This window comes from Phaethon aethereus, assembly GCF_964289735.1.
Source record: "Phaethon aethereus genome assembly, chromosome: 1".
NCBI classification, from domain to species: Eukaryota; Metazoa; Chordata; class Aves; order Phaethontiformes; family Phaethontidae; genus Phaethon; species Phaethon aethereus.
The window spans coordinates 148,208,447-148,236,328 of record NC_138575.1 but is presented as its reverse complement, the minus strand read 5'-3'; the positions used below and the strand labels follow the sequence as shown (position 1 = coordinate 148,236,328).

The 27,882-nt window shown below is 44.7% G+C and overlaps 1 protein-coding gene across 1 annotated transcript; it reads left to right on the top strand.

The window, feature by feature from the left end:
- Positions 1 to 921: 921 nt before the first annotated feature.
- Positions 922 to 27,699, top strand: CRACDL (CRACD like; the record flags this gene model as incomplete). Its single annotated transcript, XM_082006454.1, has 10 exons — positions 922 to 988; positions 1,954 to 2,116; positions 5,066 to 5,201; positions 5,559 to 5,723; positions 6,354 to 6,422; positions 9,647 to 9,877; positions 12,046 to 13,663; positions 24,502 to 24,701; positions 26,596 to 26,731; positions 27,554 to 27,699. The coding sequence occupies 10 exons, from the start codon at positions 922 to 924 to the stop codon at positions 27,697 to 27,699; spliced, it is 2,931 nt and encodes a 976-aa protein (XP_081862580.1).
- Between the last annotated feature and the right edge of the window lie 183 nt (positions 27,700 to 27,882).

Here is a 27,882-nt window from a genome sequence, read left to right as displayed (position 1 = left end):
ACAGCGCAGAGAGTTACTCTGCAGCATTTAACTCACCATCCAGGTACTGGCACCGTGACTTTATTCTGCCTTGGCCATGACGTTACGGTTTTCCAGATTAAGAAAGGAGAGCACAGACAGGCTACTGCTCTGAAAATGCATTTAAAATTGCACATATTCTGTCCTCTTGGGACATGTATGATTTTGGAAATATTTTTTAATTTAGGAACCTTAATGAGCAAAATGATATTTTGCTTTCAGAAAGCAAATAAGAGAGAAGAAAAAAAGAAAATCGTTTTATTTTTGCTTGCATTTTTCTGTTGTCTGTACGAACAAAGGAATAAGAAGAGTTGTTGCCTTTTTGCAAGTTGCTTAAAAAAGAAGAAAAACTAGAATCCGTAGAATACTTCAAATCGGATATAAATAAAGAAAAAAATACATGTAGTGCTTTACTAACATTACTTGTACATGTTACCCAAATGCTCTAATTATCTCAAAGACATCTTGTCTGTGGTCCTGAATAGGCGCAGAGAGGGGGAGTCGAAGCAGCCCACCTCCTCTGATGCATGCTTTTAGAAGCATTTGAGAATCTCGTGAAACTCAATTTTTGGTCAGGACAGGCTAGTTGGTTAGTTACAACCAAAATGTGCTATTGTCTTATGAAAGTGGAAATATTCTATGGGATTTATTATACCTTAGACTAATAAGCTTCATCCTGTGAGATATTTTTATATTTCATGTATATTTATATAGAGATATAATACATATATTTAGAGGTTTATTGTCTATGTATTTGTATATAAAAGCATACACATAATATCTTATTTTATATTTTTATATTTTAGTAACCTGCCTGTATGTATGTATACTTATCTATAGTGAAGTACTGTTATTTTGTTGATATGACTGACACCTTTTTCTACCTGCTTTAGTGACTGTCACATGAGTTCGTCAAGGGTAATGGACCCTAAGGTGCGAGAGGCTGAAGGAGATGGAGAGGACAATTCAGGTAGAGCTGCTCCCTTCCCCAGTGAATGAAAAGTGCTGTGACTTCTTGAGCTTCAGCACCTTAGCTCTATCACAGAAGTGAATCTGTTTGCTTAGAGAATGCATTCTCCCTTTCTCTCCTCCCGTCTCCAAAACCCGTTATACTTTTGACGTTTTCAGAGGCTTGAAATAAGATTTTTCTACCATCTTGTGACAAAGTTAACTTCTTTACGCAAGAAGCTCCAACAGTAAGTGAAATGTTGGCAGGGACGCCTCGCAGTGCTGTCGTGCCAACTTATATGGGACAGGCACAAGTTGTTGGGATGTCTCGTGCAAAACTCTGATTTCATTTCAAGTAGTTTCCTTCACGGAGCTTGCAACCGATCCTAATTCAGGTCTTTCGTTACTGAGCAGACTAGCAGTGCTTTTCAAGATTATTGCTTGATTTCTAGTTTAATACTTTGTGATCCATTGAGTCTCGTAATTAGCATTCAAAATACTCTGGGATGTGTTATGAAACTGACATTATAAAAGCATTAGCCTCCCCACACTGCACATTCCACCTAAGTAACCTTTTTCTACATTTAAATTGGTTTTGGTACCAACGTTGTCCTTATCATCTCTATTCAGCTCGCTGAACAAAGGCAGTGGGTTTCCAAGTTGTAATTTCTTCTCTATATCCCAGGCTGCTAATACCGAAGTTTTTCTTCACAGTCTAATTATCTCAAGAAGCAAGTAGAAAATCTATTAGGAAAGATCCTACACTGTAGGTTATTGCTTATGTGTCATAAACATTGCAATCCATTCTCCAAGATGATAGTAATTTCATGCTATCAGTACAGTCTTGAAAGACATTAATGCAAGAGCGGACTGTGTTGCCTCTTCCAGGAAAAAAATCCACTTACGAGGAAATTATAAGGGAATAATTATTGTTCCAAAAACTTGCAAATGCTGCTGGTTGCATCTTCTTTATGTTTCTTCACTTAGGAAAGAAAAAATCAAAGTTCAAATCTTTCAAGAAGTTTTTTGGTAAAAAGAAAAGGAAAGAAACGTCTTCTGGGAGCAGCAGTCTGAAGCTATTCCAGTCAACAAGCGATGTCGCAGCCTCACACGACATGCACGTTAATTATGATTCTGAAGACAAACTCGAGTAAGTCTTTGGACTGTGTCTGGTAAACAAATACAGAACTGCTACCATATTTATAGATTAAAGACACCCCAAAATTGCCTCCTCCTCTCGTTCAGAATGTTGCATTCTCAAACAGTTGGCTTTTTCAGGAGAGTACAAATTAAAATGGTGATGCAAGGCAAATCGCAAGGGAATTGGATGGGGCGCAGCAAGAAACAATAACTAAAAATGCTTTAATTTAATCATAAGTAAGCCTTGGGTTATTGCTGCAAAAGAATGTAATGAAAATTCAAAAATGAATTAGGTACTCAGCTTATATGTTACCAGAATCATCTTATGCCTCTAAGATGTATCTCCTAAGGTTTGTTAAAGAAATTTAAATGCCTAACCATTTCCGCCAGGTTTTGAAAGCAAGGAAGGGGCAAGGGGGTGGCTGCAACTGAAATGACCAGGAAACAGAGGCTTCCAAAGCCTTTATTTCCTCTGGATACGTGGGATTCATCTGATCAAGCGACAAATGTCTGCATCTGAGTTAGTCGCCAGCTGCCTTTTATAATCAGCAGAGATTCCTAAGCAAATATTCCTAAGAAAGCTCATATCATTCTTGTGTTGACATCTGAAGTTGCCCAGGCGAACCGGGCTCTAGAAGTGCCAATTTCTAGGGAGCCGGGGTGACCAGCTCCCATGCAGGTGCCTGAGGTTTAGCGTCTGAAGTTAGACCGGATGAATCCCCGCCTGTGCATCTGTCTGCCCCTGAAAATCCGGTCTTCGTGCAGGCGTTGCCAAAGACGTAACCCACTACTGAAAGGTACCCATGAGAAACCCCCTCTAAAGTTCAGATGTGTTCCTGGATGGAGAGATGGACTGAAGAGCCCCTCGGCTGCCTGAAAAGAAATCCCTTGCATTGGTGGGCCTCGTGCCCCTCAGAAGAAGCCTCCTGGTCCTCAGGCGAGAGATGCTGCTGTGCCCAGGGACGGGAAAGGCAGACCACCCCGGCCATTTCAAACGACGTTATACAACGCGGCCACCAGGCAGCGCCAAACAACCAAAAGAAATTATTAACAGTGTTGGGTTGGGGTTTTTTTAAATTTATTTTTGGTCTTTTGTGGCATTGGCAACAGTAATATTAGCCCAGCTTGAAGCCCCAGGAGTTCCGGGCTGGCAGCACCAGGTCTAACAGTGGGCTATAGCGATGTTCAACAATGTATTTTTAAGACATGGATGGTCAAATTTTCTCTCCCTCGTGCACGGCTCAACAAGGTCATGTCCGAGTAGGTACGATCTTTGGCTGTTTTGGCCATGTTCCTGTGCTGTTACTCGCAGGGTTGTTACGTTATTGTTTCTTAATATTTGTTTAGACAGACAAAGACCACGAAATTCCTTGAAAGGAAGGAAAATTAATTGGAGCACTCATAATCTGAGGAGACGTCTAGGGTAGCTCCAACTACGCATCCGGGAGGTACGCCTCTGCTAGAAGGAGAAAGCAAAGGTAGCATGCTGGGGTAGATGCGCACGTGCAACAACACTGCTTATCTGGCTGCCCTTGGCAGTCTTTGCAAAATGTCGGTGCGTCGAGCAGCCGTCGCAGCCCTGACTGGTGCTTACTTTGCAAATTGCTATAGATCTGTCTGACCCTGGATGCATTGCAAAGATCACATTTTCACTTAGAAAAATTGTTCTTCTAATGTCTCTAACGCATTAAGCAGAAGCAGCAGGCTTTCCTTCCTTCTGCAGCAGGAATACAGATCAACTTTTTCCTGCTATTGTTTTATCAAACATATTTATAGCAGCCATTACAAGGAAAATGTTACTTTCTGCCTGTTTGTTTATGTTTCTGAATGTCCCTATGACAGTATCTAAGACCCAAAAATACACAGTTCTCCTCCTTTTTGTTTCCCTTTTTTTTTTTCTCTCTCTAGAGTATTTGCTCAATTAACTTGATAGTGCATGAACCCAAACAGTTCTGTATTCTGCACTCTGGTTTGCCATTTCATACCTGTCTTATTTAAAAAAATTAAAAGAAGGGCGTCCTAGAGGAAATGCCACGTGCATGCATATCTGGTCCCTGCTCAGTTGGGCTATGAGCTAAGCGGAGGAAAACGAGCACCAGAGACCTCCTAGCACCTAGCTGTTTGGCCGTGGGTCTCCTGTACTGTTCCCATGAGGAAACAAGCTGTTCATGCCCCGCATGTAACGTTTGCAAAAGAACTTACACACCGCATGCGTCAAAAGTAGGAAACAGAGTATGAGAAAAGCTACCCACAAAGCATCTCCTGCTTCCTCTCAAGCCCACAAAGAGTGTCCATGAAAAAACATGTCCCCCAGGCTCGTGAGGGAAAACCCCAGGGATCTTGGTAGAAAGCACAGGACCTTGTAAGCATCTTGTGAGGATTTGTGCAAATGATTCTGTGACAGAACTATATGGCTTGGGATATTTTTGCCGATGACCCGTATGGCAGAGATAGATACATTAAATGCTGTACCACGCTCGATAGTAAAAGGTACATATTCTTCCTATGGCAGTGGCAAGTCATTCGCAAGACGTTTTTACACGAGCCAGAAGTTAGTCCGTCTCGGGTGCGGGCTCCTTTACGTGAACTCCCTTCATTTTGCACCCCGGCTTGCCTGCACCACCGTCACGCCACCCCGCCGCGGGCTTCCAGCCAAGGGGCAGCGGCTTGTCCGTGAGGTACACCTCAGTCGCTGGCGTGAAGCTGTCTGTAGCCTCGATGCAGTTAGTTAACGTGGCTCGGAGAACGGCACTTGCAAATCCTTGTTCGGTTTTTAAAGGCGTTACCTGGATCAGCCTGAACGACTGTGCTGTGCCCACGGCGGAGTCCGGCAGCTCCTGCGTGACGCGTGCGGTGCGCGCCTACCTCCCACCCCGCGTTCCACGGACCACCTGAGTTAAGAGTAATAGTGCTGGCAAAAAAGGCTGTATGTTTTCACCCGTTTGTTACATTATTCTAGGACACGTAAAGGCGTGATGGGAAGCAGAGCTTTGTCGCACGATAGCATTTTCATCCCTGAGACTGGGCAAGAGCCCGCAAGGCCAGTGAGAGTATTTTCTCAAGAAAACATTTCTGATCGGATTAGAGCTTTACAGGTAATACATACAACATATTTTTTTCAAATGCAAGAGGTGGAATGTCTTTCCAGGCTTGATTTTTGGGGATAATACCTGTGGTTGAACATTTGATTAGTAAGTAATATCTGTCTGCAGCTTACATTAAATGTCGCATTTGTTAATTAGACAGCAGTGTCATACCTTGGTTCTACTTAAATGGTAGTTGAAAAACGGGGAAGTTGGTTGGCTCCCTGAGAGAATGTCTAAAGTGAGACGTTGTGTGCTCTGGATCATTCAATTGTGAAGTTAAAATAAAAGGTTTGACCTGAGCTAAAAAATGTACTGGGGAAACCTCCATCACTATCACGTGCTAATGTATTTTATGCCCCGCTGAAGCTGAAACTCCAGCCTACCATGAAATTGGGACCTCCACCTCCATTTGGACTTCATGCAAAGCGAACAGATGATGCTGGGACCAGTTCTGAAGATGATGGATTACCCAGGAGCCCTCCAGAAATGTCTTTGCTCCATGAAAACCTAAATTCAGGCACAACAACGAGAGTGAGTAGTTCTGGTGTTGAGAAAAATCGGTGTTTAATGACTTGTTTTACTTACGTGTGGAAGGCAGAATAAATTATTTGGTTTGGTATATGTATCACTACTTTATGCCTGAAATACCTTACTCAAAATAGGAAAATGCTATCTCTCTGTGTAAACAGCTGCTTAGCATCTCTGTTCCTGTTAAAATATAAATATCATGCCAGAAAATGCAGAACTAGGAAGGAGAGGATGTGTCTGTGTACATGCATGGGGATTCTGGGTTTTTTTAGGGACTACAGAGAGCTGCCAGGCATAAAAAAAAAAAAAGACTGAAAAATCTGTATTCTCCCTTGAATGTGCTGATAAGGGAGCTCTCTTTCATATTTTTCTAGGCTGTCAGTAGAAAAAGAAACATAACAGAATTTGAAACTGTTTTTTCTTTTTAAATAATAGTTTTGTTACACATTATTTCATTCTTTATCTGCATGTCTTACACTTTATGTTTGCAGTGTCCTTGCTAATCCTTGAGACTATAGAGAAAAACAACTTACATTGTCGGTATCTGTGTGCACTTCATGTAGATGGTTTCTGCGAGTATATCCATCTCGTTTGTCATCTTGTACTGAATCTCTGCCTCATTCCATCCCACAGTTCTCTGACTCTCACAAGCACCTTAGCTCTTTGAGTTTAGCTGGAACAGGCAGTGAAGAAGAAGAACAGGTAACTTCTGCCAAATGTATTAAGGGCCGAGCAATTATGCATAGTAGTCTTTTAAAGAAACCTAAGGCATAAATATTACTTTGTTGCCCGTCTGCTGCAGAAAACAACCTTGTATGTATGTAATTGCATGCCTGCCTGTTTGCTTTGCTTTTTTAATGCCTGTCCTTCTAACATAAAGTTATGATTATTGATCTATGTAATGCAGACGCTAGGGACTCTCCCGTTGATAATAATTAAGCTTTCTAGAATAGCTCATACCCTTTAGCAAACTTTACAGACATGATTTAATCTCCAAACACGACTAACGAGATACAGGCATCGAAACAGTACCCGCTTTTTTTAAAGACGGGAGATGGCACTGAAGGCTGCTTGGGTTACACGCAGAGGACAAGGGAGGAAGCTTGTTGAGGAGCCGCGAACAAAATCTGGATCCTCTGAAATCTGCCCATCCCCTTGCTTTCAGTACCAGGTTGCCTCACGCTGATACAGAAAGCGTTTGCCTGGTGATAGTGGCTGACGTTGCTGCTTAGGAGCCTGAGGTTGAGCCGTCGGTCGGATTCTGGCCACGTGAGCGAGCGCGAGCTGTGAATTTTGCTGAAGCGATGTTTTCGGGGCTTGAGTACAGGCAAATAGCTGGCTTGCTTCAATCAGCAGCCAGCCGTTCGGGCTGATTAAAGCGCGGTTTTGAAAGGCTCTGAAGAGTCCCTTTTAGTTGTCCGCAGCTGGGGTCGTGGTGGAAACAACACAGGGGGTAAAGGGAAAAGCGTTTTCTAGGAATAGGAGGAGGGGTAGAGGGGAATTGCAGAAAGGCAATAGAGAAGCTAGCCCTGAGCTGACTATTCCTTGGTGATCATGCAAAATGTATCTCAAGGCCAGCTGCAGCAAGGCAGATTTCTGGCCCCACTTGTTAGTTTCCACATGAAGCGGTTTGTAAAGCTGCTTATATGCAGTGAAATTTTAATATTTTTGAAGAAAAACAACAGCACATGTGAAGAAGGTATTTCTTGAAAACCGGTATAGGCTCGCTGTAAATTTGTCCAGTCCAGATGCATGTTTGCTAAAAGAGGATTTATGTCTCCCTGTTGTTCCATTAACATCGCTCTCTGACTCACTCGCTGACTCCTGAGACGCGGTGGTGACTACGTGGTCCCTCAGCTTTTTCCACGTGCCCCGTCATTTAGCTCAGAGCACGCTTCATCCCAGCCCAGTTTCGGAGCGCAGCCAGAAAGTAGCCCCATCTGAAGGCTTCCCTCCCAAACCGCAGCGTCTACTACCTGGCGTTTCGGGGAGATTAGCCCTGCTTCTAATAGTCGGAGGAGAGGAGTTTTGCACAACGCGGCCCTGAGGTTTTGGGCAGCAGTGACACCTCGCTGTGTCTTGGAACCTCTCCTGGATCAAAAAAGGGAGAAAAGGACTGCAGCCATCCCGTCCTGGCTTTGGGGATGGGGCTCCCTCATGGCCCCCCACCTTGTGCCACCCAGCGTGACCTGCTGAAGGACAGCTGAGCCATGTGCACATGGGGTTTGGGGAAAGGGGTCTGCCAAGCCGTCCCCTCCTCTAGCAGGCTTCACCAGAGCCAAGTTTCGTGGGACAGGCAACTTCTGCAGCTGGCTCAGAGCTGGCATTCACTTGGGCTGCTGAAATTTAAGTAACAAACCAGATTCTTGATTTTCCAGCGTAATGGCCAGCACTGAGCACTGCCAACGAGAAGACAGGCAAAGTTCTTGAGGAAAGCCAGAAGCCAGAAGAAAGGCAGGCAAATAATGACGTGCCTTGAAAGAGAACATGTGCTGCATCTTTATCATGGACCTGAAATGTCAATGTATTCACTGCTAGGTACTAATGTATAATGCAGCCCCGTATCGTTTGTTGTACATTAGTCATATTTGAGCACTAGACTGCAGATATTGTTAGAGTGAAAACTAATGAGAGCATCCATTATTCAGCATGGACGAGCTACTATTTTTTTCTTAAATAGAAAGCACGGTCGGAAGCTGTGGATCCAGCCTCCGCTAAAAACAATGGGAACTTTCCCCTGGCCATCGAGGAAGCCCTGGCAGGCCCTCGCTACGCCACGGAGTCTCTTCTGGCTGCAGTGCGTAATGCAGAACTCTACTTGCAGAAAACGCTGATGCTTTTTCCTCCGTAACTGAAACGAGCACTATCCTGGTCTCCCCTTCTCCCATCCAACCCCCTCAGTAAAATGCCACTTCCAGAGAAAGGAGAAAGTGAAGAAAAGAAGAAAGAAGAAGAAAGCCTGCAGAAGAAAGCATGACAAAGGAGGAAAGCTCCTCTAATGAAATGAACCGGAATTTCAAGCCTACAAAGGGAGTGCTGTCATGAGTTGTCAGAGGTCATGTTAATCCCATGACAGGTAGTTTGGAAATACCCTTTTGCCTGCTTGCAAAAACAGAATCTGAGAGAAAGGAAGAACCCTTTTTAGAGTCATTTTTCATAAATTTTTCAGTCTTCTTTTTGCATCAGCCCTGGGACTAGGATAGTTTTTGGTGAAGTGCACAGGCAAGCTCTATTCCAGCTTGGTGAAAGCACTGCACCCCTTGGAGCATTCAGGAGTTGTTTCTGGATGGGTTTTTGGCCTCTAGTAGGAATTGCCCATCATTTCCTTCCCCAGAATAGTCTACAAATGAAATTTTACATTTCAGGTGAACTCCCTAGTTATTTTGCAGATATAAATACATGAGGAGAAAATGCAAGCTCCCTTAAGTGTCAATGCCACTGATGTTTGATTCTTTTGTCTTTGGGAGGGTGTTGTAGAGTTGGAAGGGGCCTGATGACATATAGGAAGCTAGAGATGCTCCGGCCCAGGGTAACTGTGGGTAGGAACCTAGACACAGGTGCTGGAGGACAGACCCAGAAAGGAAACTGGCCCTGTGGGTTCTGTAACTGAGTGCTCTTCATAAATCTGTCTTCCAAAACATGCTGGCCATGTATTTGTATGCTTTAGATCTTCTAGTTAAATGTGACTTGGTCTTTCCCTCTGGACCATATAGCATGATATTCAAGCAGCTAAAAATGCAGAATTGCTAACACCAGTACTGCACATGCAACATTAGGAAATGGAATGTGTTTTAAAGAGATGTCAAAAAGAAAAAGAGGCAACCTTAAAATGCCAATAAACACGCCCCCTTATTTGTAGAGTTGTTATTTACATGACCTTGTTTCTTTCCTTGATTGTCTATTTGGAGATTTATTTTTTTTTTCAGGTTATATTGGGTCCTCCTTCTAGATCTTGCTCTACAGATGGTCAACCGTTCCCTAGGCATGGAAGTGCTACAACTGGAGCTCCCCAGATATCTGACAGTACCGTCTCGCTGGCAGCCAATTTTGACACTCCACCTGAGCTTGCCTCTTGCTTGGATAATTCTGCTGCTAAACACAAGCTTTTAATAAAACCCCGGAACCAGAGATCCAGTAAAATGAGAAGATTTTCTCAGGTACTTGTGAAAATAAACAGTGTCACCTTTGACGCAAACCCAGGAAGTTCTTACTGGACTTTGTATTTCAAACTCAGATATGATAAGAAAAGTCAGATTGCGGCATGGATATCTCACTGGGTTTTAGCAGCTGTTACTTGATGAGGCTACGTATCTGGAGTAGACACTAGGAACAGATTAAATATTACGAGATTACATGTTAACTCTTGACGCAGCAGTTTATGTCACAATTTCTTCTTAAATTTACCGAGCGGTACAATTTAGTGTCTTGTTTGTGATGCAGAAATTTGGGCTGACTGCTTCGTTTCTTACTTTACAAAATTTCATTTGAAAGTGTTCTGATCAACTTGTGTACTTTTCTGAGTCTGAAAGATCCTGTAAAATCTCAAGTCTTTGAGAGAGTATTGATGGAGGAGCTGTTTTAACTTTCCAAATATAATTGATCTTATATTTTCGAAAGGTACAGAAAGAATAAGTTGTGACCTACTAACTGCAGCCAAATTCTGCACATTAGGACTGTTCTGAATTCAGCCCTCTCCCTGCCCCAAAACTTGTAAACCCTTTATGTGCACTACAGAGACTTAAAATAAGACTCCACAGAAAAAAATGGTGTATATTACTAAAAAAAGAAACTATTATAAAGTGTGTACTGTTAAAAAACATTTTTTAAACCATCCTTTTAAAACACCATTTATCTGGTTCTTTGTCATATCTTATGAAGGGCACAGCTTAATTTTTCTTATTTCTCTTCTCTTTTTAGAACTAAAGTTTGCAGCTCGTACCACAGTATTTACACTTTATTGTTTGTGGTTTCTTTCAATGTTTTAAATACATTAAAGCCATTCTATTGGCTTGCTTAACACCAGGAATATTATTCCCCCCGTCTCCAAATATTACTTAGCTGATACTCTGTATTTTCCAAAATCTGTGAGTGATCTTCGGGCTCGGCAGAGCGCCGCTGCGAGCAGCATAATGATGAGGCCAGTTGTTTAGAAAAGCATGTAAAGCAATCACTCACTGATCAAACCTCTTTTTGCATTGTAACGTTGTTACTGACATACAATTGCTTTGTCCAGCCTGCCTATAGACTGCCAGATGACTGAGCCCTCCTGGTTTCCCATGGAGGATGTTCACATCTTTCAATAATACCATTTTTATTATTTTCCTGCCTGACTCTGGCTGTGAACCTTATTTCTGGCTAACCAATGTCTTCTGCTTCTATGTTCCTCTGCATGTGGAGTGTGAACGCAGGTGGTATTGCAGCTCTGTCTTCGCAAATGCGCTTGCAAAACGAGAAGCTGGAAGAACCCTGAAAGTACCCTCAGAGTCAAGTTTTGTGTTCTTAGAATTAGGGGCTACGTCCAAAATATATATTTACCCAACAAACCACAGTGAATCAGTGAGCTAACACCGCCACCGTATGAAAAGGCATATTCAGCAGCTTAATAATGTGCATTCAAATAATTCTGTATATTTAGCCAGTCCTTACCTGCAGCTTAATCACAAGACCTCACAGCTAACTACATATGCATTTATAAACTTTTATCAGATAGTCTAACTCCTGAAAGAGGACGACTTTTACAGAAAGGAGGCAAGGCCGTAAGGCTGTATGGCAGCGGGATGGGAGAGAAGACTGCCATATGGGTGTAGATGCTCAGCTGGCATAGAGTGTCATAACCGGATGGACTTGCTAGGTTTTTGCTCTTCCTTCTGTGCACCCTTCCCTCTTCAGAGTCATGCAAGAATGGGTTGTTTTATGTTTAATGCTAGTATCCAGTAGCAAAATACAAAGGGACAGATTTTTCTCTTTCAAGTGCTGCTTTTTGCCCAACAGCAACAACAACGTATCCAGTATGCTCTGGGGAATCAAGTGCCAAGGGTGGTCCAATGGCCATTGTTTTGATGAACTTCCCATCTACAAAGGCATGAAAGCACTAGCTGTGCAGAAGGAAGTGTCACTCTTTGCTTTTATATTGGTTAAATGCATTATTCCAGGATCTGCTTAGATAAAAAAGCATCCAGTATGTAGGTTAAAAAAAAAAACGAGCTCAGCACTGGAGGCAAGTATCTCCTTCCTCTCTAAGATCTTGGTTGTAAATGCAATGATGAATCAGAAAAAAAGTAAATCTGTACATGGTGATGGAGCTTTCTGAATTTCTTTCTTGCAGAGGACCCAGTCTGAATCTCTGACTGATTTGAGCTGCACCCCAGAAGAAGAAGAAGAGGATGATGAAAAGGAGATGCAGACAGACTTGCCAGATGCTGTATTCAAACCCAGCAATCAAGAACTGCCATGCGGCACAGCTGCAGCGCAGGATGTGGCTTCCTGGCCGAAGCCCAGAATGCCTGAGGACCTTCCCCCTGCCTTGAGCCCGGCGATGACTCAGCCTGCTTCGGAGTCTGCTCCCGTACAGGAAGCCCTGCTGCCGGAGAGTAAAGCAGAGGGCTGCCAACCCGCACGGGAAATAACGTCTGCGAAGTCTGAGTCCTCATTGCTGTTAGAAGGCAAAGACTCCACGACTTCTTCTCACTCCAGTCCAGAGAGAGAAGTACAAAAGCATGAAGATCCCTCAGAAACACCGGTTCTGTTGTCTGGGGATGTGAGCGATGTGTCAATCAGTATTTTAAACCAAGAAAATAAGGAGCTTCCTACTGTATTTTCAGTTAAAAAAATACCATCCAAAGAAGATATTTCAATTAGTAAGAACAGTATTGTTTGCTTGGAAAGGTCAGAAGAAAATACACAGAAGGATGATCAGATACCTGTGGAAATGCCCTGTAATAAAGAGGCAAAGAAAGAGGTTGCTCTATTGTCAGAGTCTAGCAAGCAGTTTTCCATCGGTTCTTTCCAGCCCACGGACTCGTTCCATGTTTCACAGCCTGCTTCCTCAACACGGATGGGATCATCTGCTTCCTGCTCTCCAGAGAAAACAAAGACTGCACAAGAGGCAGCTGCTTCTGGTAAGGAGAACAGTCAGTCACTGGTCCACAAGGAGGAACTTCTGGCGAGGAAAACTGAAAAAGCAGCCAATGAACTCAATGCCTTGAGAAAGTTTTCTGTCTCCTCTGCACGGGAGAGACCGAGGACCAGAAGCCTACACTTCCCAGAAAGATCAGAGTTGGAAAGCCCATTAAATACCAGATCCTTCCTGTCCAAAGCAAAGGTCTCCTCAAGAAATGAGAAGTGGAAAGAAGACTTGCAGAAGGGATTAGGTCTGGCAGAGGGAAAAAGTAGCAACAAAAAGCAGACTTTGCTGCCAGAGTCCAACTCTGAGAACACAGGCCAGCTGACAGAAATTTTGCCTGGCTGCATTTCTCCGGCTGTCGATGCGGTGATGGTGCCAAGCGATTCTTCAGTGGTATCTCAGAACCAGCCAAGCTGTGAAGATAAAAGTCCTTTTCAAGTGAAACTTAGATCCACCTCACTGTCCTTGAAATATAGAGACAACTCGTCACCAGAATCAAAAGGGGTTAAAAGATACAGTGCAGAGTTTAATTTAGAAAACGAGGGATTGACTTCCTTTCTAAAAGTTGATAAGGCAGAGATCAAAAAAACAGCGGATACAAATATTGGTGATTCTTTAAATGAAAAGATCAAACCCAAACCGAAGTCCTCTGAACAGCTTAGTAGCAAACCTCCGTTGCCAAAAAAGCCAGCCTTGCAAAACATAACCATTCTAAGTACTACTGCAAACAAGGAGAAGCAAGACAAAGCTATTCAGTCTCCTGAATCCAGAAATGAAGATAGAGACTTGGAGAAAAAGTCAAATCCTTGTAAACTGCCTGGTAAGACTCCTGATACTTTATAAACTTGTCTTAACTCGTGAGGAATGACCTGACCTGTGAGAGGGCGTGAGGCAGCCCTGTCGTGTCAGTCACAACACTGGTGAGCGTGAGCCGACGGCTCTGCCTTCGGTGATGCTGTTCCCTGATTCTCCCTTGCTGAAAAGATTATCAGAAGGACAGCAGGGAAGAAGCAGCAGACAGAATAAGATATTTTTGCCTGTGGTTTTTGCATTTCAGGGTATTGTTTAAAGGATGTTCAAAGTGACACTCAAAAAATAAAGTGTGTTAGCAAGTATTGTGAAACAGAAATACCAAGCTACTAACTGTCCCCATTTAGAGCTGCTGTATGGCAATTCAGAAGCCGGGAGCACATATTAAGTGGAGTGCCCTGCGTGGGGTGGGTGACTCAGACCGCTAGACCTTCTTTTTCACCATGTCGTTGAGGCAGAAATACTAGTAACTGCCTGGCATGCTCAACACGCCATTTATTTATTGTCTCCTGTGAGCTTTGCTTATTCATTTATCCATCTTTATCATTACTCATGCCTTGTTTAAAAACAAAAAATTAACTACCCTGCAGCTTCTGGGAGTTCAAAGCCAGGAGAGACCGTAAGATCGCGTCTACTGCAGATGATTGTTAAATTTCACCCTGCTCTCTGTATCATATAATTGGGTTAGAGTTAACAAAAAAAAACCAGTCCTCTGGAGACTATTATATTGTGGGCTACAGGCAGAGAACAGCGGAGACTGGAAGTGGCAGCACTGTCTGAGGTCTTTGCAACGACAGTAAACAAGTCAGGTGAAGTACGCCCAAGCGATTCTAGCAGGAGACCTCTGCTCTCCGCTTCAGAGAACAGCTGAAAGAGGAAAAAAAATTTTTAGGTCTTCTGATATGCGGGAGAAACTTCTTCCCTGCCCTGAATCTGCCTGGTCCCAGGTTTGATGTTAAGAACATGAGGAGCAGATGCTGGCCAAGCAAATGAAAAGGTTTCTTTGTGCCGTTGCAGAGCTCCCCGCTCTGATTGCTCCTCTTCGGTTGGGGTCAGCCTCCAAGTTTCAGAGTGGGGAAACGCAAAGCCAGAAGAAGACCTCAGGACACAACTGGCCACTTGTCCTGTAGGGTGACAAAAGCCTCCTCCTGGCTCCAGAGGCGACCTGCTGATGCCCTGAGTGACAGCTGATTCCAGTTGGCATCTGCTGCAGCATTGCAGATGTTTTTTGCAGGGCTCTAGCCACGTTTACAGCTCCCTGCTCTCCCAGCAGCCATGAAGGAAGGGATTCATCGGCTCTGGCCTCTGTGGCTGGACGAGGCTCCCACAGCCGTCCAGCCAGACCCTCCCCGCACCCCGCGGGGAAGACACCCTCCCTTTGTATAACCCCAACGCTCCCTTTAAAGGCGTGTTCCCCTCTGCCCTGCCCTGAGGAACAGTTGATTATTTGTAATGATGCACAAATCTCTGACTGATTGAGATTTTGGGGAGGACCGTATTGGGAACAAGCGAGGAGGAGACCTAGCACAGTAGGGTTGGTCTGGCAGGGGACAGAGGAAAGCAGCGGCAGTACCAATGCTCCTGCACGCAGCCTTCTTTCACATCCCTCTTGCTGAGTCTCAGGGTTCCAGCAGTGGAAGTGGGGTGGGAGACAGTGAGTGCTGGAGGAGGGTGAAGGGGAAGAAATGGAGCTGGGGGGCACATTTCTCCTTCAGGCTTCTCCTCTGGCTTCTCAGCCCTGGGGTGAAGGAGAAGCCTGCACCCAGGCTCAGGACTGTCCCCTGCAAAATATGGTCTGCGGGTGAGAGCCGTGCCCCGGTCTCCCTGGCAGGGATGCACACACCTGGAATTTGAACCTCGGGCTGCAGGCCGAGGAGCCCTGTTTTGGACATGTTCCTCTCCACCTGGCAGTATTAAACCAAATCTTTATGGCTTGAGGTTGTTTAACATGGTGGTTCAGATTGGTCTGCGATGGTAACTAGTCTTCTTCCTTATCTACTGCCCCACTGATCTTACTGTATCATCTTAAGCAAAGCTGCTACGGTTTTCCACATATTTCCAGCTTTGAGTTGCTTGGTAATGAGTTCTGATACCTGGGCATGCCAGGGCTCGGAAAGAGTTTAATTCTAAATACAAAGCAGTCTGCTCCAAACTGACCTGAGGTCCTTCCTACCCCACTGCAGGCCTTTTTCCTGAGACATCTGACCAAGCACCTCCTTGTGCTAAGTTGCCACGTCAGCCTGAGCTGGCCGCCTGAAGTCGCGGGTGAATGAGGCATGTCCCCCTCCTCTGATCGCCCTGGCACCACACCCGCCTTGATGGGGAGATTTGCACGGTCACCCCAGAAGCGATGCCCCTCCGCGAGGCACAGGAGAGGCCACAGGGCGCAATGAGGGCTTAGCAGGGCAATGCCCCTGCCCAAACATCATTTTAAGCCCTTTGCAATGCTTGCCTCGGCCCAGTGAGTCGGGAGCGTTTCTTTGCAGCCGCAAGCAGGAGGAATCTGACAAGCGAGATCAGCACGGCCCTTCGTGGGTCGCGCGGCTTACCGGCCGTCGCTGGCCTCCTGCTCTCCCGGGACACCCACTTCTTTTTTTCTTGTCCAGCCGCCCTAGGGTGCCTCATGCGGGCACCCAGCCCTCCCCTCATCCTTCAGCTTACCAGCCCTTTCGAAGAGCTGTGCTCGCTGTCGGGAGGCACGTCACGCTGTCAGGGAGTTTCTTCCTACGGCGTGTTAGGAAATCCCTGCGCCGCACAAGAAGACGAGCTGTGAAGTGGTGATGTGAGGGGGTGCAGTTCCCTTCTCGTGTACACTCGTCTCAAAAACGTCAGTCTTCTGTGTTGTGGGGTGAGCAGGAGAAATTTGGTTCATTCAGTTCAATTTTTAGCTTTGCAGCACTCCTGGCACCAAAGGCAACGGGAGGGCTGGTGGGATGCTGGCTTACCACCCCGGGCGAAAGCAGCACTCCTGCTCTCCAGAGTTTTCTGGGGAACTAGCGAGGGATTGCTTGGCCTCTGTCGGGGTACAAGGTGGCTTTTTAATGTCTGTGTGAAATTAGCCACCCCAGGAGGAGTAATTTTTAAGTTTCTGGAGCTAAAGGCACAAGTCTTTGCAAGAATTAAAGGGTTAAGCTGTGTTGTTTGGGGTTGATACACTTTGCTATGAATCCCATGAAGGGCAGAAACAAATAGCACATGTTAACAGGTTATTACAAGAGCAAAACCATAAGCAAATACCTGTGTGAATGTGCTTATTAGGATACATAAAAATCAGCGACTGAGGAGCTGTAGTGGGGAGACGTGCTCTAACAGAGAAAAGGAACCCGGGGAGGGATGCTGAACGTAACAGTGAATGAAGTTGGTGTGTATTGTCTGGCAAATGCAAGCTCTGGAATGACAAGGAAAATTTTCACTCTACATAAAAGACAATTGCTTTAATGCTGTCCCTGCTACAGCTGAAAATAAAGCTGTCACCTTTTTTTTTTTGTTTCCCACAAGAAGTTGCTTTTTCAGTTGTGTCAGGCTATTTTGCAATGTGGCTGTTTTCCAGCAGTGAAATAGAGTTTGATGCAAACATAGCAGTTTCTTGTGTCAGAAAGAATCTCCTGGCATTGGTGGTATAGATCCAACCAAAAGTCAAATTGCTTGCAGTGCAGCTTAGAGAAGAAAGAAATGTCAAGAATCCTTAGCCAAATCTTTTAGAATAGCTGTGATTGAAATTAAGGAATTGTGTGTGTACACTGACATAAATGCACGTAGTGCTCTAATAAACAAAGGGAAATATGTAGGCCAGGATACACTAAATGCCATATGCGTTTGTAAAGCCCGTCTTCAAATAGCTGGTGTTTTATAAATGAGCGAAGATACAACAGTGTGGAATTAAATATGCATGCATAAGCAGTGTTATAAAACAATGACACTGTTGTATATGGGGGGTGTATCTCCCTGTGTAAAGATGTTTGGATTAGTTTTGAGTATGTTTGCTTTTAAAATACACAGGGAATCCACAAGTTAGCTTTGCTTGCTGTTAGAGGTATGACTTTCAAAAGGCTCTAATATTCTGCCTAATATTCTTTTGCCTGCACAAATGTATGGCAAGAGCAACCACTCTTTGCAGCCCTTGCAGGCATAAGATGTTCGTTTTCGGGTATGAGATTTAAATGTTATAAAGAGCTTCTGCTCTATTTTGTACACACAAAGGCCTTTAGATTTAAAGAAAAAGGACACAATATCTGAGGCCGTCTCTAAAAAAAAAAATCAATCCCTAAATCTCAGGATAATGTTTAAATATGTCTTTGCTGTGGTTATCCATATAAGCAGCACACACACCCCCAGACACAGTTGAATACACTGAGTATACCTGTCTGTCAATAGACAGAAATAGGTATGTATTTCTCTTTCACTTTCTATGTGTGTGTATAAATCAATACACAATAACAAGTCAATCATAGATCTCCTTCTGTACATAAAGATTAATGTTTTATCTTCATCTTATTGTTCACACAACCAGTCTGACACACACTAAAGAATAATATCCAGGTATCAATGACAAGTGTACCCATTCAATTCCACAATATATTTAGGCAGCTTTAGTCTGAGGAAAAAAAAGAAAAAAAAAAAAAAGCTGCTTTAGTAAGGTACTGAAGGAAATGGATACCTGCATTTCATGGGGCTGCAGCAAGGGGGTTTCCCCCCTTAGGGACCACTGAGGCAGCCAGCCCTGCCGCTGCCAGACCCGGCGGAGAAGAACTTGGGATTCTGATCCGCGGGAGGGAACTGAGGCTGTGGTTCACTTGGCTCCAGGGCTTATCTTCGGCGCTCGGTCTGGAAGCTGCGGAAATGCTGAAGAACGCAGACAGAGTGGCTGGTCTTGCGACTGTCCACGTGTTTGGTGGCTGTGGGAAAGAGGTGAAGGGAGGGCTTCAGCAGCCTCCTGGGTGTGGTTTCAAGTGGCAGCAGAAGACCTCAGAAGCCTACATTAAATGCCAGTTTTAATACGTGGTGACATTACGCACAGAGCGGCTTAACAAGTTCTGACCCGGTGTCTTCCCGTTGTCAGTGACTTATCCTGAGGGGGATGAAGGGGCTCACTCATCTTTCAAAAAACCTCGGGCCAAGCCAGCTCCAAGGAAACCAGGGAAAGATGCAATCACAAGGTTAGAACTGTGAGTGAATGAGAGACAAATCGCTGCCAGCAATATCCTTTATTAGCTCATGAAGTTATTAAGTAACGAGTTGAATAGCATACTATTTAAAATAACATGTTGTAATAAGAACTGAAGAATATGATTCAGAATTTAGTTTTACTCAGAAAATCTCCCAAGTGTAACACGGAAGCAAGAGCCTCAGCCCTGCTTTCTTGGAGGAGAAGTGAAACACGGGGCGTTTGTGGCGGCTGTGGCCTGTCAAACTCGCACGGCTTCCGACGGAGGATGCCGCTGCTTGCGTTTCGTACTACATTATCGCCCTAAAAGTGGTGTCTACCAGCTGGGAACTGTTGTGCTAGATGCTGGACACATGATGTGCAGCAGAAGCAGGAATTAGATTGTGCTTTTGAGTACTTTTGGTTCCGCTCTGGCTAGCCGGTTCCTTAAACGCTGTGCTTTGCCACATGGTGAACTGTAAAAGCGCGCGGGCTACCTCATGACCGGATGAGGTAAGGTAGGGAGGGTTTGTTCAAGGTGATTAGACAGTCACTGAACTGAGGAAGAAGATGTGCAAGCAGCACTTTTCTTGCGAATAGTCACTTCCCAAGAAAGCTTTTGGCCTCTTGGTGCCCTTCAGGGCTCCAGAGTTTCATAGGAGACTCTCAGGTCACCTTAAACTGACGACTCACTTCACCTACTATCTCCTGGATTACTTCACCACCTTTCATCCTTCTGGCTGGAACAACAGTGCATCTATACTGCCAAGAAATCTTCTCTAGTTGGAGGTGGGAGGATGTAAAGGACCTCTGGGCAATGGCAGAGAAACAGTGACTACACCTCTTCTACTCCTTACAGTAATTCTGGCCAACAGATGAGCTAGCGAATCCTGCACGGGTCGCATCTGATGTTTTTCTGCTGAAGACAAGGCATTTCCTCTGCCTTGCCTGACTGGCTTTCTGCAGCAGACTCTCACAGGAGCAAGGACAGAACGTAATTGCTTAAAGAAACAAGAAAGATCCCCCCAGAAGCAGATCGGCTCTTCATCCTCTGTAGGTGATACTACTCTGCTGTCCTAAGTCAGGCCCATACAGATACATATAAAATCTTTACAGGTGATGATAAAGAGCTTTTGTTCCCTGCTATTGCAGGGGCATTATGATGCCATCTCTTATGGGATGATACTTGCCTCTAATTTGGTTGCCTTCTAATTGGCATGACTAGGACGTCTGGCGTCTCATCGGGGAAAATTGTCTGAAGAGCCAAAGTGCTTGATGCCTTCGTTCGTTAGAGTGTCTGCCTTATGAAAAACATTGTTATAATAGCGGCCTCCAGACATACCGCTGCAGGACTGGAAACCCTGTTGTGCTAGGCAGTGCACATCGAAATAACAGAAAGATGAATCCCAAATCTATGAGGATGACAGAGAAACCAGAGCACAGGTAGCAATAAGGCCGTTACATGCAGCGCAGTAAAGAGAGCCCGGGCGTAGCAGTCATTTTGTCGGTATTGGTTGTGTGGTGGGAGCAGAGGAGGAACAATGTGCAGTTCAGTTGGTGTTTACAGAAAGCTCCTGTGGTGTGACAGGGAAAATGGGACAAAACACAAAGGATGATATTGAATCGCAGAGGCTAAGATGTACATCACTAGCAGCATCAAGGCAGAAGCCAAGTTCCCAGTAGCATCAGAAAGTTGGTGAGTGGATTGAAAAGGGCCTTCAGGGTAAAGATTTTTGTGGTTTTGAGCACCAAGGCATTACAGAAAGTGAAGGAGGGTAAAAAGGTGGTGGAAAAGGATGCCTGTGGTGGTGTGTCTGTAGCTGTAGAGTCAGAGAAGCAGCCCAGTCTTCTCTGGGCTGAGAAGAGGCCTGTACATGGTGGGGAGGGTGTATGTTTGATGGGATGGAGATACAGGATGAGTCCGGCAGGGCACAAGGAGACTTCAATGAGGAAATATCTTCATAATATTAAGAATAACTGTTGGATGGGTATTCATTACAGGATGCTAGGAAAAGAAGTCCACTAATTTGGATAGAAGGTAACTAAAATGAAAAGCTACTTTATATACTTAGTGAGGGGTCCTCAGCTCTGAGGAACATGAGACATCACCATCACTTTCAGTAGTGCAGCTGGGTATGTGTACCACAGTAGTGCTTTGGGAACTGATGAAGCATGGCACCTGGTTTTATTGGGCAATGCACTCACAGGTCCTGCCCAAATTGCTCACCACCTAAAATGGTGCAGATGGGTGCAGATGGGTTCAAGGGCATGGCCTACAAACAAAGAAGGGAATGTGATGGTAGATGCATTAGCAGACATTACATCAATTCAGCTATGTGTGTTTACTTATGAAGATCGTAATTAAGTTTGTCCTAAGATACTCAGAGAAGATGGGCTAGCAGTCCTTGAGCTCCTAGTGGTTATCTTGGCAAACTGTGGAAGATAAGGGAGGGCTGCAGAAGGTGGCACATCTTGCAAACGGAGGTGAGATGGAGAAGAGAGCGGGGGAGAAAGGGTGTTACATACCACTTAATATGAAATACTGAAAGGAATAATTGAGCTATTTCTAAATGTCTACAAGATAACCCAGAAATAAGTTCCAGCCAACATGGCTTGGCCAAGAGCAGCCAAATTGAATGATAACTGGTATCATAGGGCATTCCTATAAGTATCATGATATTCCTATAAATGCAGTCTTGGTGAAGCTATTCATTGGACTGATCTAGTTGAAAATGTCCCTGCTCATTGCAGGGGGGTTGGACTAGATGACCTTTAAAGGTCCCTTCCAACCCAAACTATGAATTCTATGATGCAAAGCTACTGACTGTGCCAACTAATGACTTACTGTCATATTAGAAGGTGGCCATCTTAGGTCTGACACTGTTCAGTATATTTAAGGACATGGGTGACAGAACTAAGTGCACGCTTATTACATTTGCAAGTATTACCAAGCTGGAAAGCCTGTGGGCTCACTGGAGGACAGTAATAGAAATCAGGGTTGTCTTGAGAAAGTGCAAACATAGTTGGAAAAGAATGTTTTCATTACAGACAAGTAGAAAGTTCTGTTATGTGTGCAAAAATAATCCAACGTACATATACAAATGAGGGATGGAAGAGGGGAAGTAACACAATCCGGAGCTCATAAATTAAATAGAAAATAGGAATAACATAATTCTGCAAGAAACTCATCATACTGACTGATGTGTACAGGAGACTGTCTCAGGTGAAGTAGGGTAGTCCTTCCACTTCAGCTGATGCTAGCACCATTTCACCTCAAGTGCTACAGGCCAGTTTTGAGCACTGTATTTTGAAGAAGATTTGGACCAAATTAGGACAATCCCTACAAAAGCAAAAGTGATCTAGAGAATACGACTAATCAGAAAAGTTTAAAAAATAGGACAAAACATGGTCTGTGTCTTCAAATGCATAAAAAGCTGCCGCAAGGAGGCTATGAGTAATCTGCTTGTGTCCATAGTGTATAGGAGAAGAAGTTAAGGATTCAAATTAGAGCAAGGAAGATTTAACAGACCAAATAGGGAAAAAATTGAGTAGAAAAAGAACAACCAAGCTGTAGGATAGGTTGTCTAGGGTGACTCTGAGATCTGTCCTGTCTTTGGAGGGTTTTAAGAACAGTTTAGATACATATTTGTCAGGAAACAGTTTATGTGAATTTGATCTTGGAACTGATCTTGCCTTGCAGCTGAAGGATAGAGTACATGCGATCTTGAGATCTCTCCCAGCCTTACTCTCTGTCATCCTGTAAAATTAGACAAAATGAAGTGAGGGTAGCCAGTGAAAAGGAGGGAAGAAGATTATGAGAGAACAGCTGTTGGCATGGAAAGACATGCCAAGAGTGTAGGTGGGATGCAGAGGATCGAAGTAGCTTGCCATGCAAGAGGGAGGGAAGCTCGTTCAGCATCCAGGGGCCCTGCTTTATCTGTGCTGCATTGGCACAGCTGGACCTTCCGGCTTGTTTCCTTCAGAGGTTCCCCTGCAGGATCACATGAGGTGAATGTGAAGGGAAACACAGGCATCAGCTGGCAAAATGTCTTGCTTTCACCTTACAGCAAAACTTGTGTTTTCTCTTTTTGTGGTTTTTAGCTGACATAGGCTTTACAATGTTTTCTTGCTCAAATAACTAGCCTGTCTCCGGTGACGTACAACAGTGACTTGAGAAAATCCCTGAGCAAAGAAAATTTGTGGGCTTTCGTAATGTGCCTGAGTTTGCAGACTCTAGCTCTTGGGAGAGCACCATCCCTTTCATCTCCTATGCCTTTATGAGGCATCTCAAATGTGCCTTCAGAGACATTTGCCTGCTTTCCTGACTGGGGCCATGTTCCTCTAAATTAGACTGTAGCCCTCCAGAAATGCACCTGACAGCTCCACAGAGCCCTGTGGCTGGGTGGCCCAGCTCTACGCCAGCACAGCAGCTGAGCCCCGAGGGACTCCGGGGCAGTAATTCTTCCTGGCTGGGTCTGCCTCCTGCTGGGTCCCTGAACAGGCTGCTGACGAGGTAACAAACTTTTCCTGGGGGCAGGACCGTGGGTGATGTGAGGATGAGGAGCTTAACTTCTGCTCTGAAATAGTCTTCCATAAATTTAGGAACATAAGGAGCCAGGAACGGCTGGGAAAGGTTAAATTGCCTCTCTCTATGGCCCTGTCATGGCTCCAACATGGCTCTAAGGGTGTTAGTACTGTTCTTGTTCCTCTTTTAAACCATGCAGAGGCTCCACATTAATTGGAAAACTGAATTTTGGGTGCAGTGTGAGCTAGTGAAGAAGTGGAGAACCTGGGGCTGAGGCCAGCAGCGGAGCTGAGGCTCTTCTCCTGATCCAGTTCTGCTCGGTGTATAGACAGGATTTCCCTTCCCAGAGTATCTGAATAGAGGGTACTTCACTTCCCCATACCACTGGATGCTGCTCATCCCTGGATAGCAGTTGTGAGGACAGCAGGGTAGCACTTTTCACCCTTTATCCTAGAAAGTGCTTTTTTTTTTTTTCCTCTTGTTTCGCTGAAATCGCAGTTCTGGTAGAGCCTGATGAGAGTGACTGGCCCGAATGGAGAGCACAGTCAGCATCAGCAGGGATAAGTCAAAGTAAACCTCACGTCAAAAGACCGTGAATTAACCCTGTGGTTTCAGCAGCATTTCTGTGTGTTCAGATGCCACGAACCGCTGTGCTCAGTCACCCTCAGCACCTGCAGGCACCAAGGCTGGAGCTCCAGAGGCTCCCGGACTCAGGCGTCGGCTGCTGCTGTGTGGGCATGGGAAGAGCGGGAGCCCAGGGCAGCCGCAGCGGGGAGGGGGTTGCCTTTCCAACACTGCGGTCCAGCTGTGTCCGGCTTTGAATTGGCTGCTGCTTGTCTCTGCGAGCCCACGAAGCCAGATGGGAGGAGGGAGCAGAAGGGAAGATCTTGGAAAATGGGTAGATGAGTGAAGCTTGATTCGCGTTTCTGCATCTCCCTCACGTGAGGGCAGCGAGACCGCGACTCCAGCCGAACAAAGATGCAAAGTGTTTTTCACCGGCAGAACGGTAACTTAAAACAGCGAGCACAGGACGATTGCTCTCTGGAGACCAAACTAAACAGAATTATTTACCCAGGCTGGTCACAGGTCCTGGGACTAATCAGCGTATCGAGCAGGTGCGAGCTGAAGCTAATTACAACCCTCTTTCATATAACCGTGTACATAAATAATCTGTCAACAGAGAGAAGCGTGCCTTCCCCCGTGGCTGCTGGAGACTCCGGAAGAGATCCTGATGCTCCTGCAGAGCCAGCCTGGATTTCCATAGCGAGGCAAAAGCAGAGGGGCGTGCAGCAGGAGCAGGAACTCGACAGAGAAAAACTTGTGGTTCCCGATGTTAAGTCAGACACAGAGAAACAGAATAAAGAGAAGGAACGAACAGAGGTACTTACAGTACAAATTTGTGATGCTTTCATATCACCTTCCTGCTCTATTCTTTGGATCTACTGCTATATTACCAGTCATGCCGTAACGATGACAGATTCTTAGTGAGAATAATCATAAGTAACAAAGAGACTGCTCTGGGAAATGTGTTACAGATTCAGAGTTCTCTGATTGTTCAGACACGTAATATTGTATCTCCAAGAAATCCTGGAACTATGCCTGGAAACATTCAAGGTCAGGTTGGACGGGGCTCTGAGCAACCTGATCTAGTTGAAGATGTCCCTGGTCACTGCAGGGGGGTTGGACTAGATGACCTTAAAAGGTCCCTTCCAACCCAAACTATTCTGTGATTCTATGATTCAGTGCAAGGGGTGTAAAATTTCTGGGGTGCCCAGTACATACTTACCAGATGTAATGTGTGTATTGCATGCTAAAATACCCCAAATGAGGTGCTAAACTGTACAGTCTTAGCTCTCTCAATACAGAGGGAATACATTCTCTTTAACCATGCTTCAAAGCACAGCATTTCATTGAACCTCCTATGCCTCCTGACTGATTTAACACTGAATGAACAGTTCAGTCCCAGCAGCTCCTAGGTAACAATTTTTAGAGCCTTGAGAAGTTGAATAGGATAAAAATAACTTTTGCACTTGCAGACAGTGCCAAGATAATAAATTCTGGTTCTCTGTATATGGATAACTCAGACATCCGTGTGGTGCCATGGAATATGGGCTGATGCTGCCTCTTCAAAGAGATCCCATGCAAAAGAGGGTGATACCTGTAGCAAGTGACCCTCCCAGATGACAAAGCTGTGCCAGCAGAAGCGCTTGGCATTAATCCAGAATACTAACAAGGCTTCCCTGGTTCCTGGCGTGCCCATGGAGGCAGCAGCATGCGAGGGCTGCTGGTATCGCCTCCCGCACAGTAAGAACCCTGCAGTGATGCAGGAGCGTGTGTGTCCTAGACCAGTATAGCATTCCCAGTGCAAACGGCCTACTTTCTTGCTTCAGATGGTACTGTTAGAAACCCAGATAGCTGTATTATATTCTGGAATAAGAGAAGATCTCTAGATGATGAAAAGCAGCAGTGGTTAGATTAACAAGAAATAATACCTAGCAAAAGGTCTAGGCGAGATTATGAACTGCAGTAATGCTCGGCATTGTCATAGCACTTTAAAACACCAAGGATTTAAATGATCCCAAAATACAGTCTCTGCGTCAGAATAGGAAACTCCAGATTTTAGCTGGCAATGTTCCCTAAAATTCATGCCATGCATTTTATTTCCTTGTATCCACTAGCAAAAAACATGCCAAGATGCTCCCGACTGCAGTGCGTGAGGCTTGGTGCCACCGTACTACTCCCACTTCCTCTTTCTCCCACATGGCACCAGGCACTATCACTTCAAGGTAGTTTTTGATACTGGTGAGAAAATCCATGGGAGAATGTGTTTAATTTCTTTCTTATGGAAAATCCATTTACCGTCAGCCCTCCAAATATACAGTGCCCTAACCCACAAAATTTGGGAGGTGGAAAGAAAAACATGAGAGAATAAGGCTGTTTCCAAATTCTGTATATGTTAGGAGAGGTGTGCAAAGGGCTTGGAATGCATTTTGCATTGAAGACGGTAATAACCTACTCATAGATACCATTTTGAATAAGAGATACAGAGGGATAGTTTTAATCTGTAAAGTTGAGTACCATGGATGCTCACGTGAAACCACTGGAGCCTTCTGAATGGGTATCAGCTCAAGTGAGAGGCTCGGGACCAATGTGTGATGAGCGCGCGTGGTCTTTGGAGTGTGCCAGGCAGCACATCCACTCCCTTTGCTCGTATTCTTCCAAACTGGTCTCATTCTCTCTGCATTACTTGGATGTGATCCCTCTCTGTGCCTAGGGGTCAGTGAAGCAGCAATGGAGCAAACCTTCACACTTGGCACCTAAAACCACTTCTGAAGAACAGAGGAAAGAGGCAAAGTCTGAAGTGAAGGAGCCGCTGCTGAGAACCAGTTCACTGTCACATTATGTCCCTGGTAGGAAACAAAATGCTTAAAACGTAGGCTGTTATCTCACAACCTTGTCAGAGGAAATCCTGCTTGAGCGTGCTGGAAAAGGAGCAGGAGCTAGATCCTAATCTCTTCCCCAGCCCCACATCAGCAAGGGCAAACACCTCCACTCACATCTGGGGTTTTATTTGGTGGCATATTCCTTTGACCGCTTTGACTACAGACTAGTCAAAATTCATGTTGAAAGAAATGTGAAATGAGAGCATGAGGCCATTTCACAGGACAGGGTCCCAAATGCACTGTCCCAGTGTAAAATGTAAAATGCATGCAAAATTATTTTCAACAGCATTCAATTTTAATGTGGTTTCCTCAGCAAGCTGGAGTGGTGTGATCACAAACCGTTTGCCCATCAGTCCTCTCACAATAACTTTGAATCTCTTTGGTAAATTCAAATTTGTAATTTTGTAACCTCAAAGATGTTTTGAAGGTAATAAAATTCCTGTGAGTTGGGGGCTGGCTAAAGGAGGAATTCACAAATGAATGCTTTTGCTAGTGAAAAGATTCTCTCTTCTTTGGCCTGCGTGTTAACACAGGGCTCGGCAAGGAATCCAAGTCATCAGGTTGGTTTGATAAATTTAGGGACCAAAAGATATTAGTGATGAGAAAAATACTGCATTCTTTTGAGCACAGACTGGTTATTTTCTCAATAACATATTGGAGAAGAAGATTCCATGTGAAATGTAAAGATTTTCTACCATAGGGCAAGAGATGGGAAGTTTTTAATGGAAGAGCCAGGGTGTATAGCTGCACAGCAAGCAAACATAAAATGTCTGTGTGTTTTATTCACAGTAGCTCCATCACCAGCACTTGTGGATAAGGAGGAAATAAGCCACTTGAAGAAAGCCAGCAATGCTGCTCCGGATCAGCCATTGTGGATGGAACTGGCCAAAAAGAAATCACAAGCTTGGAGTGATATGCCACAGATTATAAAATAGAATGATGCAAACAAATAGCATCCTTCATAATTAAGTCCACTACTTAACTGAACTTCTACAGACCAGCTAATCACCGTGAAGAATCTCTTGGTACAGGAGAAGGGTTTTATTATACAGCTGTGGAGAAAGTGTGCAATAGGTGCAGTCAGAAAGTTTACCTTCAACTTTGTAGCAATCAGGATT